Genomic DNA, 23630 nt, shown 5'->3' with positions numbered 1-23630 from the left:
AACTGACCGGACAAGAAATGCAGGAAACCAGGAATCAAACCATATAAGGAACTAAAACTGCCAAAGAAGCACCAAGTCACACATCCGCATTCCTGTAGACCCAGCCCCCTGCCCAAACCCACCAACCTAAACCCCAAAACTCACTGACGCCAAAAGCTTCCCGCCAGTGGTTGCATATAAGGATGAAGCTGCAGCTTCTAAGGGCTGCCATCATTGGCCCAGTACCCCCTGGCTCGGGGACCTGTAGCCCTTCCCTTTGCATATGGCATCCCCTACCCCCTTTTCTTTAAATAAACCCAATTTCCTTTAGTCACAATCAATGATTGCTATTTTGCATACCCATGCACCATACCACCAATTTGAACCTTTCACAGACTAATACTAAAATGTTTTTAATTTGAAGAATATAAAGTTTATGGAATCAAATGAAACACACTTGATATAAATATACCAAATCTGAACTAAAATACCAGCAAAGACTAACACACTATTACAAAAAAAGTTCAATTTAACAATTAGGTAGAATCAAAGCTTAAGAAAATGATTAGAGCCTGGCCAGTATGGCTCAGTGGTTGAGTGTGGACCCAGGCACCAAGAAGTCGCAGGTTTGATTCCCAGTCAGGGCACATGCCCAGGTTGTAAACCCCACTGGCCAGTGGGGGGCATGCAGGAGGCAGCCAGTCGATGTTCTCTCTCATTGATGTTTCTATCTCTCTCTCCCTCTCCCTTCCTCTCTCTCTAAAATCAATAAAGAAAAAAATATTTAAAAGAAAACGATTAGAATCCTTCAACATTCTCACGGGCTTTTCATCAGCCATTGGTATGTAATTTAGTTTTTCTAATATATTACATAATGAAGTAATTCCACAAAGACAATACATATAGGAGAACAGTGCAGAGTTCAGGCTGGTTTTTAGTGCATGCCTGAAAATCGCGTTATCTCTGCTAGTTCGTAGGATTCATTCTGGCAGCCATCACTAAAACAGGACCAACTTACTGCTAGCAAATGTGGCCTGGAAGCCTGTACCAGTGCCAGAAGCGTCCGAGACAAATCTGATCCACAGGCTGTGTGCAACAAGGGAGGGGGAAGTGAGGGGGAGGGCGTTCCCGCAGTATCTTCCCACCAGGTGCCCAGTGGCGTTCTCTTTCCGGATCTCTACGAAGTCTCTGCGACAGTCCTGAGACTCCTCCAACTGGAAAGTTCTGATTTGAAAAGAAAAAATAAATTAGTGGGGGTTACATGGATAGGATTATCCTGAACCACATGCTGTGTTCACTTGCTCACTTTTGAAAATGCTAACAAAAAACATTTCTTTCACTCAAATTTGTTGAAATATCTAGGCAGGAGACACAAAGGTAATTAATACACTGCCTTCAAGGAGTGTTCTCTCTAGGGGGAAAATTGGTCAAGAATACAGAAGAAATATTCTGTAAGGCAGGATATCCTAAGTGCCATCAAAGCTATAAAGTTGATGTAAGAACTTGGAGGCGGAGGTATCACATCTGATTGTCGGGCTCAGGAACAGCTTGATGAAGATGGAAATGTAAATATTAGCTGAATTCAGGTTTAGAAGTGGTGGGCAGAGAATGCACGCCAGCGACAGTACCTAAGAGAAAGGGGTGGGCTTACTTCGAAATCTGTGAGCCGTCTGGTTGGTTAGAACTTGAAGTACTTTTAAGAAAAGATTAGGAAACATGGCTAAACAAGGATGATGGGCTAATTTTGACAGAGCTTAAATGTCAAAGGCACGTGCACTTCATTTCCAGAAAGGTAGAAAAATATGTGGCATTTGCAGTAACATAGGCTAGTGTTCAAGCACGGCCTGTTCAACTTGTATTGTATTCTGCGGTTATGGTGGCATGGGGGAACGGAGGATAGAAAGTAATATCTACCCCGTAATGGTCATTAGTAACATACATAGAGTCTAAAACTCATGGGTACTAAATGAATGCCTTTAAAACTTGGTTTCAGTGCTTTAAAATCTTGGCTGTAATCCAGATAGTGTGGTATTGGTGTAAGGTAGGCAAATGAGTGACATAGAAGAGGAAGTCCAGAGAAAAATTCACAAATCTAGACCCAATACAACCCAATCCACAGTGCCAAGATAGTTCAGTGGGGGACATGTTGCTTTAACAAGTGGTGCTGTGGTAACTGGGTATCCTGATGGAGGAGAAGAAAAAGACCCTCAACCCCGGTCTCTCTCCATACACAGAAACTAATTTAATATCTTTCACAGACATAGACCTAAAACCATACAGCTCCTACAAGAAACCACAGACTATCTTTATAACTTTGGGATAGGAAAATATTTCTTAGACTGCAAAGGCACTAAATATAAGATTAAAAATTTAATAAATTCGACTTCATAAAAATAAAAATTTCTTCTCACAAAAATGAAAAATGAATAGGCAAGTCACAGAGTGTGGGAAAGAGGGAAGAAGAGATCATTGCAAAACAGGTATCTAACAAAAGACTCATATCTGGAAGATAAGAGGGATTCCTACAAATGAACAGTGGGAAAAGCAACAACAAATAGCCAAAATAAAAATGGACCAAGACTTGAACATACACTTTATAAAAGGTGGTGAGTGAGTGGCCAGTGAGAATGTGAAAAGTACATCATATCATTGGTCATCAGAGCAATATAAATTAAGTAAATTAACTATCACAATAAGATACCATTGCACCCCCATCAGAATGGCTAAAATAAAAAAGATTGACAAGATCAAATGTGGCTAAGCTTACTGAGCAGCTGGGAGTCTCATCTAGCTAATATAGGAATGTATATTAATGCGCCCACTTTGAATAATTATTTGTCAGTTTCTTATAAAAACACCCAATTAATGCCTCAGAGATTTCACTCCTAGGTTTTTTTCCCCAAGGGATATAAAAACACATGACCATGCTAATATCCTGAATATAACAGAATTCTTACAACTCAAAAGTAAAAAGAGAAATAACTCAATGTAAAAATGGCAAAAGAACCTAATAGACATTTCCCCAAAGAAGATATATATGAGTGGCCAATAAGAACATGAAAAGGTACTTATCATCATTGGTTATTAGGGAAATGTAAATCAAAACCACAGTGAAATAGCACTTCATATCCATTAGGATGGCTATTATTTAAAAACGGACAATAGCAAGGATTAATGAAGATGTGGAGAAATTGGAACTCTTGTGAATTGCTGGTGAAAATATAAAATGGTGCCGCCACTTTATAAATGGCATATTATATTAATATATAAAGCTATATAACTATATATAATACATAAACAAATAAAACTCTATATAACTATATATAATATAAACAAAACTATATAGGCAGTTATATATGTATTATTTCTTTGATAAATAGACAAAAGAATATATATAAATACATATATAACTATGTATATAATACTACATTTTATATATGTACACATACTCTAGAATGTTATTCAGTCTTAAAAAAGAATGAAGACTTCTGATGTATGCTACGACCTTGAAAACATTATGTTAAGTGACATAAGCTAGACAAAAAAGGACACACATTCTATGATTCTACTTACACGAGAAATTTGGAACTGGGAAATTCATAAAGACAGAAAGAAGAATAGAGGTCACCAGGGCTTTGGAGCACAGGAAACGTGGAGTTATTATTTAATAGGTTCAGAGTTTCTGTTTAGTATGATGAAAAAGTACTAGAAATGTATAGTAGGTGACGGTTGCATAAAATTTTGCATACAGGTCATGCCACTGAAATGTACATATAGAAATGGGTAGTCCAGCCATTGTGACTCAGTGGTTGAGCATCAACCCATGCACCAAGAGGTGGCCGGTTCAATTCCCGGTCAGGACACATGCCCAATCCCCAGTGGGGGGCATGCAGGAGGTGGCCATTCGATGTTCTCTCTCATTGATGTTTCTCTCTCTCTCTCCCTCTCCCTTCCTCTCTTTCTAAAATCAATAAAGAAAAAAATTAAAGAAAAAGAAATGGGTAAAATGCTGATTTTTATGTATATTTTACCACATTAAAAAATATTAAGGAATTCTGAGTGGTAAAATTGATAATCAGAGCTCTGCTTGAGAATATTATCTTGCAATAACATATAATAATAATGACTGAGCAGGAGAAAAAAATATATATATTTGCTATATTGAATCTAATATAAAATGGTATCTCACTCAAGTGGAGCTATCTATTGAAGCTAATATGCAAATTTAGACTTCAGACTAGTCTCAGGGGCTGTACTTGGAAATCACCTATATGTATATGAGAACAGCTGACAGCATAGCGAGATTGGGGTTTAGAAATAAAAGGCTGGGAATACTAAGTAGAGAGAATGGGGATGAGAGCAGCAGCTTAGGGAAAACCCATATTTGAGGACAGTGAAAGGAAGAGAAAACAATAGACATAGGAGTGGTCTGAGAAATAGGATTCAAAACAAATTCATTGTGTATATGTACCACAGCTCTTTTATCCATTCGTCTACTGATGGACATTTGGGCTGTTTCCAGATCTTAGCTATTGTAAATAGTGCTGCTGGGGTACATATATTCTTCCTGATTGGTGTTTCAGGCTTCTTAGGGTATATTCCTAGAAGCGGGATCACTGGGTCAAATGACAGTTCAATTTTTAATTTTGGGGGGTAACACCATATTGTTTTCCACAGTGGCTGCACCAGTCTGCATTCCCACCAGCAGTGTACTAGAGTCCCCTTTTCTCCACACCCTTGCCAACACTTGTTGTTTGATGATTTGTTGATGGCGACCATTCTGACAGGCGTGAGGTGATACCTCCTAGTTGTTTTAATTTGCATCTCTCTGATGATTAGTGATGTTGAGCATTTCTTCATATGTCTCTTAGCCATTTGTATGTCCTGTTTGAAGAGGTATCTCTTTAGGTCCTCTGTCCATTTTTTAATTGGGTTCTTCGTCTTCCTTTTGTTGAGTTGTATGAGCACTCTATATATATTGGAAATTAACCCCTTATCTGATATATCATTGGCAATGATGTTTTCCCATACAGTGGGTTGCCTTTCCATTTTGATTACTGTATCTTTTGCTGTGCAGAAGCTTTGAGTTTGATGTAGTCCCATGTGTTCATTTTCTCCTTTGTTTCTGTTGCCTTAGGTGATGTATCAGTGAAAATTCTGCTGCATATGATTTCTGAAATTTTGTTGCCTACATTTTCTTCTAGGATTTTTATGGATTCATGAGCAGATAAATGGATAAAAAAGCTGTGGTACATATACACAATGGAGTACTATGCAGCTGTAAGAAAGAAAGATCTCTATCCTTTAAGACGACATGGAGGGACCTGGAAAGTGTCATCCTAAGTGAAACAAGCCAAACAGAGAAAGACAAGTATCATATGATCTCACTTATTTGTGGAATATAATGAGGAATGGGTCGTCCCAGAGACGTGGAAGTGGGGTACAGACTGACAATCCCCAGAAGAGGGTTTGGTGGGGGAGAGATAAACCACAGAACTTATATGCATGTGTGCATGAACAATGGACATGGACAACAAAGATGGGGACAGGGTGGGGAGGGAGGGGAAGGAGGAAGTCAGTGGGGGAAAAGGGAGAAACATCTGTAACAAAAATAAATTAATTAATTAATAAAAAATAAATAAAAACATTTAATGTCTTATAACAGAAGCCACGAGAAAATTAGATAAAGAGTGATGAAGAATGTCAAATGATGCAAAGACCCAGGACTATGAACAGGCTATAGGATTTGGTTCCTCGAAATAAACCAGTAACTTTTTTTTTTTTTTTTTTTAATCCTCACCCGCGGACATTTTTTTGTTTTTTGTTCAGGCAGAGCGGGAGGGAGAGAGAGGAACAGAGAGAGAGACAGAAACATCGATGTGAAAGGGACACATCGAGTGGCTGCCACCCGCACGACCGACCAGGGCCGGGGACAAACTGCAACCGAGGTACATGCCCTTAGCGGGAACCGAACCCGGGTCCCTCCGGACCGCAGGCGGACGCTCCAACCGCTGAGCCAAACCGGCCAGGGCTAAACCAGTAACTTTTAAAGAAGCTGTTTGGGAGTCAACTATAGAATTCTTTTTTCAAACATATTAAGGAGTAAATTGGTGATTTCCATAAGATGGTGAATTACAATAACAGCAGCAACAAAACAATAATAAGATTGGTATAACATCTAACAATAGAATTCACATATTCTCTATTGTTATTCTTTTCATATGCCCATTAAAATGTATAAAAATGTACCAATATAATTGACCACAAATTAAGTCTCAGAAAATAATAAAATTATTAAAAAACACATTCTCTTACCACTACAGAATAAAATTATAACACATTGAGAAAGAGATAACAAAAATATTCTATAATTCGGTAACATAAAACATCTTTAAACCATGTGTTAAACAAGAAATCATAATGGAAATTAGAATATATTTAGAACTGAATGAGAGTGAAAACATTAGGTATTAAACCTTATAGATTGGAGTCAAAGCAATATTTATTTTGTATCGATTTTCTCTTTCAATCTTTTTTTGTGCGTGTGGTGAATTATTCTTTTAGAACTTCTAACTTTAAACCATTGTGAGTTCAACTCAGTTAAGATTGACATGTTTTACAAATTGATGGATTCATTTTGTTAACATTTTATGTAAGATTTTTTATTTATATGGTTAACTGAGATTGACCTAAACTTTTTTTTCTTTGATATTCCTTGACCGGTTTTGCTCTCAAAGTTATATTAACCTCATTTAATAAGTTAAAAACTGTCCCCTTTTCTATTCTTTGTTACAGTTTGCATAAGATTGGGGTTGATGTATTGATTTATTGAAAATTTGGTAGAGTTTCCTCTCAAATAATCTGGACTCAGATATTCATTTTGTTTTGTCTATGGGCAATTTTTAATACTGATTTTTATTGATTGAATGGGTTTTCTTAGGTTTTTCCTTTTTTTCTTCAACTAGTTAGATGGTATTTTTGTAGAAAAGAATTCTAATAGTTTAAATTTTTGGCATAAGATTGTTAATATATTTCATTATAATTTAAAGAAGTTTTAGTGTCTATAATTATGTCCTTTGTTATTAATTTTCATTTAAGCTTTTATTCTTCATCAGTCTTATTGTAAGTTTATACTGTATGAATCATGTCAAAAATAACAAAATAACTTTTTGATTTTTTGTCTTTTCCAATATTTTCTGTATTTCTATTTCATTAATTTCAGATGTGTCCTATTTCTTGTACTTTCTTTGTTGGTTTGTTTTTTTCCCTACCTTGGTTTTATAACTTCTGGGTTTAGACACCTAGTTCATTTTTCTTAGTATTTGTTCTCTTCTATAGCACTTCAGGCTATAAGTTTTCTCTTAAGGGGAATCAGTGAAAATAGCAGAAAAGCATGTGATAAAACTCAATATCTAGTCATCATTAAAACTCTTAGAAAATTAGGAATAGAGAATTTTTCTTAATTGGATGAGAAATGCCTACCAAAAGCTCCAGCAAATAAACTTAGAAGTAAATTTTTAAAAACATTTTCCTTGAATCAGAAACAACATAAGCAAGCCAGCGCTCATTACTTTGTTCCACGTTCTACTGAAGGATTTTCCAGGGCAATCCCAAAGGATCACATGTCAACTACAAGAAAAAGGGGGAAAGGTTGTAAGACTTGTAAAAGGGATGCTGTAAACAGATATTCAAGAGAGCTCATTCATTCCTAAATATCTACCGAGCACCTAATGTGTCAGATCCTCTTCTAGGCAGTACACCAGACAGACAAAAAAATGTATCACTAACAAGGATAGAATGATTGCTAGACAATATAATATACAAAAGCTATCAGGGTATTGTCACACCAGCAAACAAAATCTAGAACTGTAACTTAGTCAGCATTCATTCAACAAATATTCGACTCTATTTCCAGACACTGTCATGGGAATAAGGAATAAAACAATGAAGAAAATGGATGATGTTCCTCCCTTAGGGGGTTTATAGTCTAAAAGGAGAGAGAGATAATAAATACATACATAGATAAATAGTGAGGCAGTGATAAGTTCTAGGTGAAAAAGATAATTAATGAAGGAGGGTTGCTTTAGGTAAGGTTGACTGGTTACATCTGTAGTTCTTGAATGGATGTTATCTTCAGTAGCAACACAAATAATGTGCCTAGAAATAAATATAACAAAATATCAATACGACTTTTATAGAAAAAATATGAAGTTTTAGTGGACATGAAAGAAGACAAATAAATGGAGACATATTTCAAGTTTAAGAATATGAGGAGTCACAATGGCCGGTTTGCCTCGGCAGTTAGAGGGTCGGCCCGCAGATCAAAGACTCGCAGGTTCGATTCCGGCCAAGGACACGTACCTCGGTTGTGGTTCGCTACCTGGCCCTGGTTAAGGTTGTACTGGAGGCAACTAATCAGTGTGTCTCTCTCACATCGATGTTTCTCTCTCTCTGTCTCTCTCCCCCGCCCCTCCCTCCCTTCCACTCTATCTAGAGATAAATGAAAAAAAAATATCCTCGGGTGAGGAATAAAAAAAAAAGTATGTCAGGCATCAATAAAGATTCTCCCAAAATTAATCTATAAATTCAATGTAATTCCAGTAAAATAAATTATCCTATTTATGCAAAGTGTAAACAGAAAGATATACTATGTCGTGTTTATGGATATATATGTACGCTCTACATATACATGTATGCATATATAGTAAAAGTATAAAAACATGCTTGGAAGTGACACATCTAAAATTCAAAATATGGGTTACCTATGTGATGAAAATGTCAAAGGATGTAGATAGGGGGCTTTTGATGCCTTATTACCATTTATTATTTAAAATTATTTTTTAAAAAATATATAATTTAATGATAAAAAAAAAAGTAAAGGAGGCAAACTATTCTTTTAAACTGGAGGGAGTTTTTGCTGAGAAGAGGAAGCACAAGATAAATAGAAGAAAGGACAACCTAGTAAGACTAAAAAGAAACTGTTGGGAAGGGAAAAAAACTATTTTAAGAACAGATAATGTGGCCCAGCAGGTGTGGCTCAGTTGGTTGAGTACCATCCTGTGCACCAAAAGGTCATGGGTTCCATTCCGGGTCAGGGCACACACTGGGATTGTGGGCTCGATCTCCAGTAGGGGGTGTGCAGGAGGCAGCCGACCAATGTTTTTCACATCGATGTTTCTCTCTCTCTCTCCCCCTCTCCCTCTCTCTTCCTCTCTCACTAAAAAAAACAAAAACAAAAACAAAAATCAATAAAAACATTTATTTCTTTAAAAGCAAAAAGTGGTTTAAAAAAAATAATAGAAAATGTACTTCGCTACTGTATCTTTCAGTCAATACCCAACATTATATACAGTGCTCTCCTGGGGCTCTATTTCGGCTCATGGATTAGGATGCTCTTACGGTAGAGACCACCCGCCTGGGGCTCTGGCCACTGCAAGCCACTATGAGATCCGTGTAGACAGCACATCGCTGAGCACTCAGTGCCCACCAGAGCCCAGAGGCAGACTGACTGCTCAGCTCTGTTACCACCAGCTTCTCACGCCAGATACTAGCATCAGTAGGTTTCTAGCCAGAGGAACAGGGAGTCTGTGGCTCTCACACTCCCATCAAGGAGGGTTACTGCAGTATAAATCTCCGGGATCTCTGTTTTGGACACAGTTCTAGCAGCGAGCTATGACTAACAACTAAGGAGCAGGAGAGATCAGAAATACCCACAAGCAGGCAAACTATAGTTTAGTTTTTACCCTGTCTTTCTTGACTATTTGATTTTTTACAATACAAAATTTATGCCTACAATCATTTTTGGCAAGAAATTGTTCTGTCTCCATCTTTACGATGGTGGCCAAGTTCGGTGCTCAGTTTTGTCAACTATGATAGTATCAAAACTGTAAAATATGCTAAAAGTGTTTTCTTTTGCTTCTCAGAAAGATTAAAAAAAAAAGGATAAAGGGAGATCATTTTCTTCAGGAGGTGATTTACATGAAATTGCTTATAAAAACCTTTCTACTCAAAGTGCGGTACATGGTCCAGCAGCCTCAGCATCACCGAGAGCCTGTGTGAAGGAAGAATCAGGGCCCACCAACCAGGTGAATCGGATTGCAGATTTTAGCAAGATCTCAGGTGACCCGTATGCACAGTAAAGTTGGATCCATAGGTCCAGAAGGTTTTTTCTGTTTTAGTGCAGGTCTTTTCTGTTTTAGTACCAGACATTTTTATTAGAAGTGATGGTAAGATAATACTTACAAGAATAAAATTATGCTTAGGTCAGTACATTTTAGAAGCAAATTGCCCTTCTTTCCAAACACATTGGCTACGATCTGTTAGTAAAACTCTGATGTGGAACAAAAATAGTACAATCACTGTTTCTCATTATCTCATTTTGATTTTTGAACCGAGATCAATCACTTTCTAAAAGCACTCTGCAAGCATAAGATATATTTTTTGTTAATTCCTTTATAAAAAAAAAAGTCCTTTTTAGTTTGTATTTCTCCCCCATCCTTTTTGTTGCAGATTCAGCCATAATTTCTTCAGTTTTCCTCCCTACTCAGTTTCACCACAGTGCCCATGATCCAAACCCCGTGTTTCAGAACTTGATGCATTTCATATGCTTCTCATCTGCTCCTCGCGCACCCCAGAGGGATGTTTCCAAGGACCCATCTGGATGCAGTTTAGATCAGGGCAGAAATAACTCACAGGCCTTGCCGTAAAACCTTTCTCATGATCATCTACACAAAGAGGAACATCTTGCATTCTACAAAATTTATTTTAAAAATAAAACGCAAGCAAGTAACACCGAATAATACAAATTAACTTCTTATGGATAAGAAAGGAAAATGCTGAGTCATTCAAACTTTTCTCTATTAGAATTAGGATGTTAGTGTCCCTTAAACAGTAAAATGGATGAAACTTGCTTTTTGTGTGTGTCCATCTCCCACCTTCTGGGAGGGTCCAGTGCTGTCCAATGGAATTGAACTGCGAACTACCACACAAGATGCTTTAGAAACGGCACAGTGAGAGAACTGAACAGTCACTGAACATCTGGTATGCATCAGCCTTGTGCTACACGTTTTACATGTGAGACTTTTCATCTCAACAGTGGTCCTATATCTGCTATAGATGAAATGAATCTCTTTAGCCTTTTAATAAATAGCTTCTTGACATTCATTTCTTAGTAACTTACCAAGAAATGGAATCTTACTGGTTTTAAACATTCCCAGTGCCCGGCCCAGTTTCTGGCAACCACCAAATGCCAGATTGGTCAACAATGTAAATGTGGTAGAGATGGAGAGGAAAAAGATACAAAAGAAACCTTTTTATTTGGCAATTATGAGGCCTAATAAGCCATGGGGAGGATTTTGGACTTCATCATAAGGATAATGATCATGTCTCTTTCATCATTATATATAAGCACCTAGCATGGGAATAACCTCTGCCCAATATGTACCTAGCACACAGTAGGGGCTTAATATTGAATAAAGGAATACATATATATGAGGTAAAAATTATATGTATTTCTTCCCATACAGAACTTGGTGCTTTTAGTAAAGACAAAAGCAAACAAAAACCTCTTTCTTTCCCGTGTGGCGACTTAAACTCTCATCGCCTGCCAGGCCCTCGGAGGGTGTCTTTGTTTCACACAATGCCACTTGCACCCTGAAGAGGCCTGTCTGATGGATGAGCTGAAAGAAAGCAACTTAAGATGCTTGAACGTGGTCCACAAATAAAACTGTTCTCTCACGTTTTAGTACATTCTTTCTACGCAGAATGGTATGTCTAGAAGGAGCAGGACTTTTTTTTTAATAAACAGGCCAAGCAAAACAATCTTCTTCCCTCAACACGAACTTATTATATTCTTTTCAAACACAGAATTAGCAATCCCAACCAAAGCCCAACAGTATACAATATGGTATAATAAATCACTTTTCATTTGAAATGTGAATTTAAATACCGAAGTCTTATCATTCAGTGTTTGTTAAGCAGCCGTTACCAGTGTGACACATCACAGGTACCTTGTTATTGGTGATTAAGAAATCCCAGTTCACTTAGCAAGCCCTTTTCGCTATCTACTTCTAGAAAATACATTTTGTTGTTTAATTGAAGACCACTCCGGTCATGCTGGGAGCCTATGGTTACTTCCATATCCACAGTCCATATTCATAAAGTCTTACAGCACACTGAGGAACATGCGAGAGATTTTACAAGTAAACCTCTAGTTCCAAAAAACTAAATCATTCTTTTGTTTTGTGAATCCTCACCAGAGAATATTTTTTTCCACTGATTTTTAGAGAGTGGAAGAGAAAGAGGGAGAGACAGAGAGAGAGAGAGAAACATGGATGTGAGAGAGACACATAGCACCCTGACCAGCCCGGGGATCCAACCTACAACCCAGGTACATGCCCTAGACCAGAAATCAAACCCAGGACCCTTGGGTGCATGGCCGACGCTCTAACCACTGAGTAACACTGGCCAGGGCCCAAATCATTCTTTGTAGGAGCAGAAGGAAAAGTGGGGAGGAACATAAGATATATGCATAAGAAGGCTTCATTGAGATAGGATTTCTACTAGACGAAAGAATGCTAGTGATTCTCTGCAAGTATCTAAATGTCTCTAATTAAAAAAAAAAAGATAAAATTACTGTGCTCTGAAAGTGAACACTCGCACATTAATGCATAGGCATGTACTTCTGTTAATACTAGGCAGGACTCTAGGACCATTCTCAAGAGAATTTTAATACTATTTATAACCCAAACTCTGAGTAAAACAGAGGAAGCTTGAAAACAGACTTCCCCAAGTTCCCACCGTGCAGTCTCACAGTTGCTTGGACACATGTGCTATTAGTTGTCCATCCTATTAGTAACAGCGCTTCCTTCCTGCAGATTCACCGAAACAATACACCATAAAAAAGGATTTACATAAAAGACAGCTGGAGCCGGTTGCCAGGGGAACTGACAATGTTCCAGACACATTCCACATCGGAGGGATAAACTTCCGGGTAGCCAGGGCTGTTGAGGGTGCCTTCGGCCATGTGGAAGTCTCCACCGCAAGCTGGAAGAAAAGAGAAAAATGTGAATGCCGGAGCAAAGATCAAATGCAAGACACCCCAAGATAAAGGAGAGAGAGCATTAGAGGAGCTGTTAACAGCATCAATATCACATAAAAAAATAAAAAATTGATATTATATAAAATAAGGAAAAGATTTTGAAAACTGAAATCCACGGGGTCTGGTGGATCAGAAGAAATCTCTGCAGTTTCTTTTCTAAAAGCCTTTTTTTCCCAGTGTCCTATAACTTGATGTAATAAAAGACTTGTTTCAATCCCACAACCACTGGGTATTTCTAACCAGGATGCCTTCCAGCCCTGGCCTAGAACAGGTCAGTATTGCAGTGGTTTACTCTCAGAAGCCTGAGACACACACGCCAATCTCTCGGGTGTTCTAAGGCTTGTCATTGCTGATCACCAGGAAGCTGGCAGCTGACCAACAGCACTGACTGAGAGACCCAGTACGAGGGGGCTCCTCTCTCCTCTCTCACGTGCCACCACCCATCAAGCCATCAGTGACAACACCCAGAGCCTGCCTGAGCCCAACTGTGAGGCTAGGGAGACAGGAGAACAGCGGTTGTCCATTCACAAACGATGCCATCGGACACTGTCAACTACAGGCTGCCTGTCACAGAGGAGAACACCAACACGCTGACAGGCAAGCCATCCCATCCGAGATCATTCCAGCCCGTTCTCCTCACTTCCAGAGTTTACGATGAGCAACGTTCGTCCCAACAGCCAAGGTATGGGAACAACCTAAGTGTCTATCGGTGGGTGAATGGGTAAAGAAGTTGTGGTCTCGAGTTCACAACTGCCAGCATTTATAAGGATGTTAACCTAATTCAGAAGAATATCAGGTGGGCACAGAGGTGATCTCAGGAAACTAGCTTCCAAGTCTAAAGGTAAAAGACCAAGGAATTCAACCCGGTCCCTGTTAAAACCTAGTGGCGCTGTTTGCTAGCCTGTCTTACCTGAAGACGACGCAGTGTATGTGGCATGGAAACCATCAGAATTCAGACTGGAATCAGAGACGAACCTCAGAGTCAGAGCCCGGCTGAAGGAGGTGATGGGCTGTGGCATGGAGTTGCCACAATAGCGGCCTAAATTATGAAAATAATGACAAGGAGAATAAAAGATAACACGGCATAGGCCATTATTTCCAGGAAACAAGGATTTACTAGCATCACGAAAATCCAAAGCAAACAGAGGAAATCACTATTAGGAGAACCATTTAAATCGGGTCAGTGCTTGAGACAATGCCTGAGAATTAATAAGAAACTACAAATACAAGCAGAGGAGAGAAGATTTATAAACATGACAAAGGATGTTAGGGGAAGATAAGAACAATGTAGGTGACCTGGCTCCCAATGTAACCAATGCTAAAATCTCTAGCACAGTAGGTACCTGCACAAATAAATGCACCAAAAAATACTTAAAAGCAAAATGTTACAGGCAAGACAAGTGTGGATGCTGGAACCAGAATACTTGGATTGAACTCCTAGCTCTGCCATGTACTAGCCACGTGACCTGGGCAAGTTATTCAAGTTCTCTGTGCCTCAATTTCCTCACTTGAGAAAAGAGACTATCGCTAAACAATGAAACCTGTATCATAAAGGTATGAGGATTCATTGAGCTAATATTTATTAAGTCCTTAGAGAAACACCCAGCACAAGGTGAATTCTAGATGTACTTGTTAAATAATATACCCTCATTCTTGGTCAAATGTTTATAGAGAAAAAGCAATACAATCAGAAGTGGGCACAGAGCAGAGAGTATTCATTGACTGATTGCCCACTTCTGGAGAATCTTTAAATAACCTGAGATCATTTTGTTTGAGGACATTTCAGGAACAGATAGCAGCAACATTTAGTTGCATTGGGATATCTTGCAAACCGAATTCTGGATTATTTATTTATTTAATTATGATTTTTTTTTTTTTTTTTGCTTTCAATGAGGACAAAACCAGAAAAAAAAACAAAAACATGCTCTCTTTGAAGGTAAGAACTGTGATCAAGCCCTGGCCGGTTTGGCTCAGCAGTTAGAGCATCGGCCTGCGGTCCAGAGAGACCTGGGTTCGGTTCCCACTAAGGGCACGTACCTCGGTTGCAGTTTGTCCCTGGCCCTGGTTGGTCGTGCGGGTGGCAGCCACTCGATGTGTCCCTTTCACGTCGAATGTTTTTCTCTCTCTCTCTCTCTTCCTCTCTCTCCCTCCTACTCTATCTGTGCAAAAGATGGAAAAATGTCCTCGGGTGAGGATAATAAAAAAAAAAAAAAAAAGAACCGTGATCAAATATTTTTTTTTATCTTCACCTGAGGACATTTTTTTTTTTTTCCTGATATTTTGTTCAGATAGTGGGAGGGAGAAAGAGAGAAAGAAACATCAATGTGAAAGGGACACATAGAGTGGTTGCCACCCATGCAACCCAACCGGAGCCGGGGACAAACTGCAACCGAGGTACATGCCCTTAGCGGAACCGAACCTGGGTCCCTCCAGACTGCAGGCCGGCGCTCTAACTGCTGAGCCAAACTGGCCAGGGCCTGAGGTCAAATATTATCAAGATATTTCTCACAGAATGCTACTTAATGCTGAGGTAGACTGCATTTCACTACTACCTAAAGTGTTTGCAACTTTAAAATTTTTAAACATGCAGAAATTATTCACATCCTTGCATATGAACAAGCTGTTCCTTGAATCCCATTTCTTACCCCCTAATTATCTGTATTTGGCTTATGCTGCTCTTCATGTGTATCGGAAACATGCTAACCTTGAATGACGGCACACACATATGCAAGCACGTAAATACAACCCAGTCGAGGCCACAGATGGAAAGGAGAGGGCTCCCGCCACAGTACCTCGGAGGGGCGCGTCATCATAATTGCCATCCAAAACTTCTAAAACGTCTCCTGAGCAGTTTGTGCTGCTTTCAAGTCCAAAGTGGGTAAAGGAGAGGGTTATATGATTAACTGTAAGACAAAAGGGAAGCCTATTTAATAAAGTTCTCCCGCAGGCGAGCAGTGAATCGGGCGGATGTGCACAGGGGTTGAGGGGATGGAGAGGGGAAGTGGCCAGGGCTCTGCCCCAAGCTGTCCTCTGAGGATGAACAGAATGTACACTGTTGCAAACGCCTATAGAATCTGAAATGCTAATAAAGAAGAGGACTCCTGGGTAGGTTTACTCCATGCACTATAGGGAATAGCTTGTTGAAATATAGTCTTTATACCTTTTTATACCTGCCATAACTATGTTCTTCTCCTAAGCACTTTTCTCAACAGAATCGTTCCTTTAAATCCTGGTTCTTTATGTGTGCTTGTAAACAGGACACGTTTCTTTCTGGCACTCACATCCTGCCCAGCGCTGTAGCTTTACTGTAAGGCCAGGGCCCTGAGGTTCAGAGTCATTTAAAAAGAAAGCTCTGAATTACTTGCAGAACAGCAAGTGCCCGGGGATGTTTTCCTTTTGTTGTTCTTCCAGGGTCCCTAGTCTTCAGAATAGGTTCTTTCCTTGCTGCTGGCTTTGAACCAGTGAGATCTCATCCAAATGCTTTACAGCTCATTATAAATCCTGGTCAAGTGCAGAACTGCTGGCTTAAGGCAGGGCCTCCTGACCCAAGGCTGTTCCTGCAGGCCAGCGGCCTGCTTTGGGGCCCCATGCTCCAGGCCGCCATTGGCTCAGGGTTACATCGCCAACCTCCAAATCCTATGCATGTCAGTAAAGAGTCCATTTGTTAACTCTTGACATCCCTGGGAAATGCGTTAGAGAATATTAAAGCCAAACTTGTCATTTTTTTGGATTAGCTAACGGGGCCTCATTAGTTTAAGTGACTTTCCTATTATCACACAGGTCATTAGTGATCGAGTGGAGTTGAGAGCTTAATGTCTTTCTCACATTATGTCTGAAATCATAAATATTTCCTGAAAACCTCAAGGAAGGGCAGGGCTCATCTGAAACTAGATTTGTAACAGCCCCAGGGTCACATTCTTTGCAGTCACTTCTGGAGTCTGTAACGGTCTCCTCACTCTCTTTCTATGTAAAATGTGAAGGCTTTTCCACCAGATTATTACTGGGTTTGAAAATGAGATTCTAGGAATCCAAACACAATATAATGTAAGTATTCATTAAGTGTTTCTTCCAGGTCTGTGCTGGGATTTTCTTTTTTCTTTTTCTAATATGTGCACTGCAGGAGAGACGGACCAGGTTCTAAAATTAACCTCCACTTTGATTAAATATCAATGTGCTCAGGGCACTGCATTCCCAAACTATATGAGTTATTCATTTTCCAGTCTATGCTTCTATTAATTTATCCACTTAGCAACTGCTTTTGTGCATCTACTACACTCAAGGCACTCGTGTCCAAAACTATTTATTTATTTATGAATTATTGTTGCTTACCCCTAGTCTCCCATGCCTGTCAATACAGCAAGGTTATAGGGTGGGATTTTGTTTGTTTTTTTTGTTTGTTTGTTTGTTTATGCTTGGCTTGAAACTTAAAACAAATGTTAAATTAAGAACAAAAAGTAAAATCACTTCCCTATCAAATTAGGAAATGTTTGTTCTTGTGAACAGCAGGCATTGGGACGTCCGGAAAAAAGAAAAAAAAACACAAGAGGAAGGCCATCAATTGTTACCTCGGGGGAGATAAGAACATTAGTCACAGAGGGACTTTCCCAGACACCGTCCGTCCTGGAACCCTTTTCCTCTTTGGTTTTGTTACTTACATGGAGGTTGAGCTTGAATTATCCAGCTGCAGTTCTGATTGTCCGGATACTTGGCAGGGAACAGTGGAGAGGATATTGTACCCAACGAGTTGGTGAGGATGTAGCCTCCGCAGACTGAGGACACAAACACACACATACACTCGTCATGTACTTTGGATGGCCACTGACTATGCACAGCAATTATCTGATGAATTGAACACATAATGGATTTTTCCTTATTTCCAAAACTCAGGCCAACAAAGCAATCTGCCAAGCAAGCTGTGCGTAAACCACAAGAAAATGGTTTTTCACTGTATATTTATAACAATAGACTTCAATTATCAAAGTAGGGAGTGACATAAAACAGCAGATTAATTGGCTATGAATCGACTGATCACTCAAACAAACGCTGGCATTGATTCACTTCCTTTGCCTACTCATAAATTACAGGTCTGGAAATTATGTCTTTACGGATACCTTTCTCTAGGGAAATCAATACGCCATTGAACAAGACTTCCAAGAATGGCTGTGGCTTATCAGAGAAGCAAGGCTCCGTGGGGGCGCAGGAGAGGAAGAGTCTGCTGCCAGTGAGAGCGGAAACGGAGGCGCACGGGGGACGGTGGCCACGGGGGAGCTGGGAGGAAGAGTAGCTCAGGGCACAGCAGCTTGAGCAACAGCAGCACGGAGGATGGGGAGGACTGCACCTACACACACTTGGCCGAAGCGCAGGGCACTGCGGGGTGTTGGAGGTGACCCTGAATGAAAGATCGGAGCAGGTTCCAGTGCCCTTGGGTAATGTCTGGAGGAGCTCAGGCTCCATTCCGTAGGCAGTGCGGTGCCCAGTACTGTCACTTTCAAGGGCATGATTAGAATGAGGCTTTTGCCAGTTGACTTTAAAGGAAGACGGGGAAAGGGTGGGTGAGATCCGGGAGGTTGTTATAATAGTGCAAGAGAAGACCTACTGGGGACGTTGTTTTACTCTAGTGCAACACAAGAGTGATTAATTAAATGAAAAAAAAAAAAAGTGTTCAGAAACCATTCTACTTTGGAAGCACAGGAGTGATTGCTCTGTGCAGTCTGTCTTACTCTGAAGTGCACAGGGCGTCTTTGGGAGAGCTGGATCCAGAAACTCTCCCGAGCCAGGGCTCCGGCCTGTAGAAAGCCAGCAAGGGCACTGAAACCGACAAATGACTAAGTGGACTAAACGAACTGAAAGGACAAGGGTCATCTGACAAAAACCAGAGGCCTACTGAAGCCAACTAACAACCCTTCTTGTTCTGGGTTCCATCTCTGACATAGCAGAATAAAGGGTTAAATAAAGGGATAAAAAGCAGTGGGTAAAAAAAAAGCCTCAGAGGAAGAACTGGAAAGTGGTGATTTAAGAACACAAACAACGGAAAACAACATTGGCAGGTGGACAATGGCAGGATTCTAGGGTTAGAATCTGACCCTATATTACAAGCAAGTCTTGTCATTTATAGTGGTATACCTCCATCTGATGTAAACACTTGGATAAATACTAGGTGATTTATCTATGGATAAATAAATTTGGATAGACACTTTAAAAAAAGTCATAACTGTATGTATTAAAGCTACTTTTAAGTCATATTCTGAAAATGTGTTTGAGAGCTATAGAGATTCCAAGGAAGTTAGCACCAAGTTAGACAAGGGTAAATGGAAAGGATCAGCAATTGGAATAACTGCAAATCATAGCTCCTTGGTTCTGTTTAAGTTGCTGCATATTAAGTAGAAAGCTGGGACCAAGGTGTAAGGATTGGTTTCATTTTCTTGTAGCATCAAGAGAGGCACTTAAGGACAGATGACCTGTGCCTCGGAGAGACCCGCCCAGTACCTACCTTGCCTGAAATGAGCTCGGAAGCCCCTGCTCTGTCTGGAAGGACCAGACTGAAATCTCACAAACAGGCTGTTTGCTGAAGAGGTGATGGGGCTAGTCAGCTGCTGCCTTCCACACCCCCGAGCAAGGCGGGTAGTTGCGGAGCTCACACCATCATATACCTACAAAGAAGACAACAGGGAAAATGATGGTTCAGAACCTCACACTTGCATCTGTAAGGCCCATGGTCCACGGACTATCAGTACATGGATGAGCTGGTGGAGAACAACACATTTGTTGGATCGAGTGTTTTATTCTGTTGTCATGTCATAGAGTTCCATGGGAGTGTCTGAGTCTTTGGCCATTTCTAGGGACATGCTAAGGATTTCAGTAGGAGTGTCTCTGCCAGAGGCACGTTAGATCTCCTGGTGTCTTTGTAAACACCTCTCTCACAGCCCTCCGTCCTCCTCGGACCCCAGGACAGTCACATCATAGGCCAAACCCACAACATGTACTGAAAATGTTGGATGCAAGAATAAATAGTGGAGCGAATTGATGAAGAAGCATGATGAGTAACCATTCCTTTTCAGAAGCCCAACATTTGCTGGCACTTTTTGTTCTTCACAGGGTCGTGGTCAAGAAAGAAGAGAAATGGCACAGCTCACTCAAATAATATAGTGATGCGAGTTTGACTTAGAAAATTACTTCAAAGATTAAGAAAATTTATTGGACTTTGTGTCTGCCCAGGATGCTGGGACTAGGTGATTTCCCATACTTACCAATGGAATAGAGTTTTCATTACATGCACTCAAAATTGCTGTATTGGTTTGTGAAATTGAAGCTTGCTCGTTTCTTTGGAACTCTGTGTGTCTGGTGTAAATTTTTTTTTTAATTTTTTTCTTTATTGACTTTAGAGACAGAGGATGGGAGAGGAAGAGAGAGACAGAAACATCGATGAGAGAGAACATCGACTGGCTGCCACCTACATGCCCCCCACTGAGGATTTGGCCCACAACCTGGGCATGTGCCCTGACTGGGAATCGAACCAGCACCAAGAGGTGCTGAACCACTGAGCCATACTAGCCAGGTTGGTGTGAAATTTTAATGCTCTTACATGTAAACCAGTGGTAAATGAGTTCTTTTGTTTGAGTGATCATAATAATAGCAACTGTTCATCAAGTACTTACTATGTGCTAAGAACTGGATTCAGCTCTTCACATACATTATCCCATATTCTTCTCCCAAGAATCCTTCCATTTTTAACAAGAGCACAACTGATGCACCACGAACCCAAGTAATGGGCACAAAGGCCAAGTCACACATTCCCAAGAGGGAGCAGGTCATATGGAGCCAGACAGCTGGTTTCTAGAGCACAGAATCGAAACTCATTTTGTCCAAGGTAAGATATCAATTAAGAAGAATAGATGCATCACCTGGCCAACTACCAGAGTGGATTAAAATATGAAATTAAAATACAGTTGTTTCACTCAGAATAAATTGTTATTTATATAGAAAAAGAAAGTCTTGGGGGAAATTTAAAGTTCAGAGATTTAATACGAGGAAGGGACACACTAATGACTTTAAATACCTAGTGATGATTACAATCAGTGTTCTCTTTGGCAAATAAGTATGATTGAGAGGCTATTCTCAGTTGAATTTATACAAGTACATGAATCAAACATTAAGAGTTTTTAACTCTCTCACAAGGGAGGCTTAAGACTTAACAATAATAAATTTTAAGTAAATGAGATTCTGAAAGAGCAATTACTTTCTTTTTTTAAATTAATGTCCAAAGTTTAAATCTATATGTCCAATAAATAAAACATTAAAAGTGATTTTTATTCAACATTTAAAGATAAATTCTAAATTATACTTTCTTAACCAATTCAAAATATACTTGCCAATCTAATACGACTACTTTCATTGAACATTTTGGACACCTTAACTAGTAATCAAAATAACATATAAACTATTATTACAGAATCTCTCATGATATTTACACTTCACTCTACTTTCAAATATTACCATCATTGGTTTTTTATTATTTCTATAATTAGTTTTCTACTTTCCCAAAGTTATAACTATAACAACTTAGGGTATCAGTAATGTTATATTAATACTTGCTTTAGAGACTAACTTCTAGAACGCCTGGGGTCACAGGCTCTAGGCAATACACCGATTGATTCTTGGTCATGACTACTTGCTTCTCTTAAGGTGATTTGTTTGTTTGTTTTTGTTTGTGTAGAACATGTCTTAAACTCTAGTGGAACACCAGGGTTCTATGAGGTTTACAGACACCCCACCAAGCAACAACAACACGCTCATTCAGAAGATTTTTATAGGTCCATGAACTTACAAAAAGCAAGGCCTTTCGAGTCTCCTTTATTTCTCCCTAAATTCAGAGCTGTTGTGAGTGAATGGGTGTTGTTCTTTGCCTTCTTAAATTCTTTTTTTTCCCCCTCTGGATGATTGCAAACCTCTTAAGCCAAAATAAGTAAATAAGCAAGTAAGTTAAATAAAGTAAAGAGTAAGGTAGAAAGTTAAGGCGTCACATGAATGAGCCCATGCCTGGGGACCCTTTGAGAGGCACCCATCTTCCAGGGGTTCTCCATGTTTTCCAGCCCCCAAAGACGCTGGAATTACGGGGCTTCTGCTGAAGTGTGTATGGCTGAAGCATCGCTTTACAGGGAATGGATCCTAGGTAGAAGGTTTCCAAACATCCCCAAATCCAAAGTATATACCAAAACACCATAAATATGATAAACAATTATACAAACACTATCACAAACATTATAACTTAGTCCTCCACATTATGTGATTTTCAGAAAATGATTAAAGTGAGACTTAACAAGTGTCCTAGCTACTAAAGTCTTGTCTCAGCCGGTGGAAGCTAGTGACAATGGGAGCTAGTGATCCAGAGTTAGGAGCTTAATTCTTTTTCCAATTTCTACATTAGATCATGTTACTTCTCTTTAAAATGCTTTCGAGAGTTATTAAGTTATATGTACCTAATTGTTCTTGTATAAAGTGTAATACCTCAGGTTATCAAGGAGACAGTTGATTTTTTTTAATAGTCTGAAATAGCAATTCTTTTATTTAAGAGTGTTGTTAACACTTGTAATATCAAATCAATTTAAGTTTTCATTTTAAAATTATAAGGGAAAAAATGCAAGGAAGAAAATATCGGGATATTGTTCCTATTTATTTAAAATTCAAAAGTCATGAAAATTATCAATATTCATTTTCCCTTACTTCCACGTAGTGTCTAAGATAGAGCTCACAAACTAGATTACTATTGGCTACACGTATAACACAGTCATGTAGCTTATAGATATATAATAGAATTCTTATTGAATTCTACTGCTGAGATTTTTTTCAGGCCTGGAAATTGATTTTCTGGTCTGATATTAATAAAATAAAATTTTGAAGTTGAATCCACAAAAGAAAAAGTGGCCACCATCCTTGAGAGTTCCAACTACAGGGGCTCTGAGAACAGGCAAATCTAGTTACGTGGTAATTCAATTTCTATGGAAAAGTTGGTCTCCTTAGAAAGTATCCAGAGTTCTGCAAGATACCAGCTTACGCATTCAGAATACCAAACCTTAATGTGATCATATAAAAACAGAAGATGTTTTAAAAGAAAAGAAGCTGCTACGTCATGGATGATAAATATCTGGTGTTCAAATAAGCCTCTGCACAGAAAGGATAAGGTTGAGAAACCCAGAGTGGAGAAAAACCTGCCTCTGTCAGGGAGCAGAGTCCAGCAGGCATGACAGAGGGTCGAGGAGGCTCTTCACGTGGGTGACAGGTCAGTGGGCTGCTTTCTGGGCAGGCTTTCTACATTCTGGTCCCCAAGGGCAACGGAGGAGGCTCCAATCACAGGGCACAGGCCAGGCCACACGCGCAGCGCCCAGGTGCCTTCTCACTGACTGTACCAGCCTTCCACCAGCCGTGAGAGCACACGGAAAGTGGGAGGTGGGCAGAGCACATCGGACCAATCCCCAAGGCCCAAAGTATTCAGAACACATGACATTTCCAGTGCCGTCAGGAACCTCTGTAGTGTAGCGTCCATACCCTAAGCCAG

General features: G+C 39.6%; 1 protein-coding gene across 1 annotated transcript in view; it reads right to left on the bottom strand.

Annotated features, from left to right (window-relative positions):
• Window positions 1-23630, bottom strand: part of CUBN (cubilin) — a 292271-nt gene that overhangs the window by 114408 nt on the left and 154233 nt on the right. Inside the window, exons 32-37 of the mRNA XM_036275497.1 lie at window positions 19569-19728; window positions 17734-17847; window positions 15871-15981; window positions 13989-14117; window positions 12891-13023; window positions 998-1203 (exon numbers count right to left, since the gene is read on the bottom strand). Coding sequence (XP_036131390.1) covers window positions 998-1203; window positions 12891-13023; window positions 13989-14117; window positions 15871-15981; window positions 17734-17847; window positions 19569-19728 — 853 coding nt within the window. The remainder of the gene's footprint in view (window positions 1-997; window positions 1204-12890; window positions 13024-13988; window positions 14118-15870; window positions 15982-17733; window positions 17848-19568; window positions 19729-23630) is intronic.

The sequence above is a fragment of the Molossus molossus genome, unplaced genomic scaffold (assembly GCF_014108415.1).
Source record: "Molossus molossus isolate mMolMol1 unplaced genomic scaffold, mMolMol1.p scaffold_m16_p_1, whole genome shotgun sequence".
NCBI classification, from domain to species: domain Eukaryota; kingdom Metazoa; phylum Chordata; class Mammalia; order Chiroptera; family Molossidae; genus Molossus; species Molossus molossus.
The sequence above is the reverse complement of the archived record's forward strand: the minus strand, read 5'-3'. Positions and strand labels throughout refer to the sequence as shown.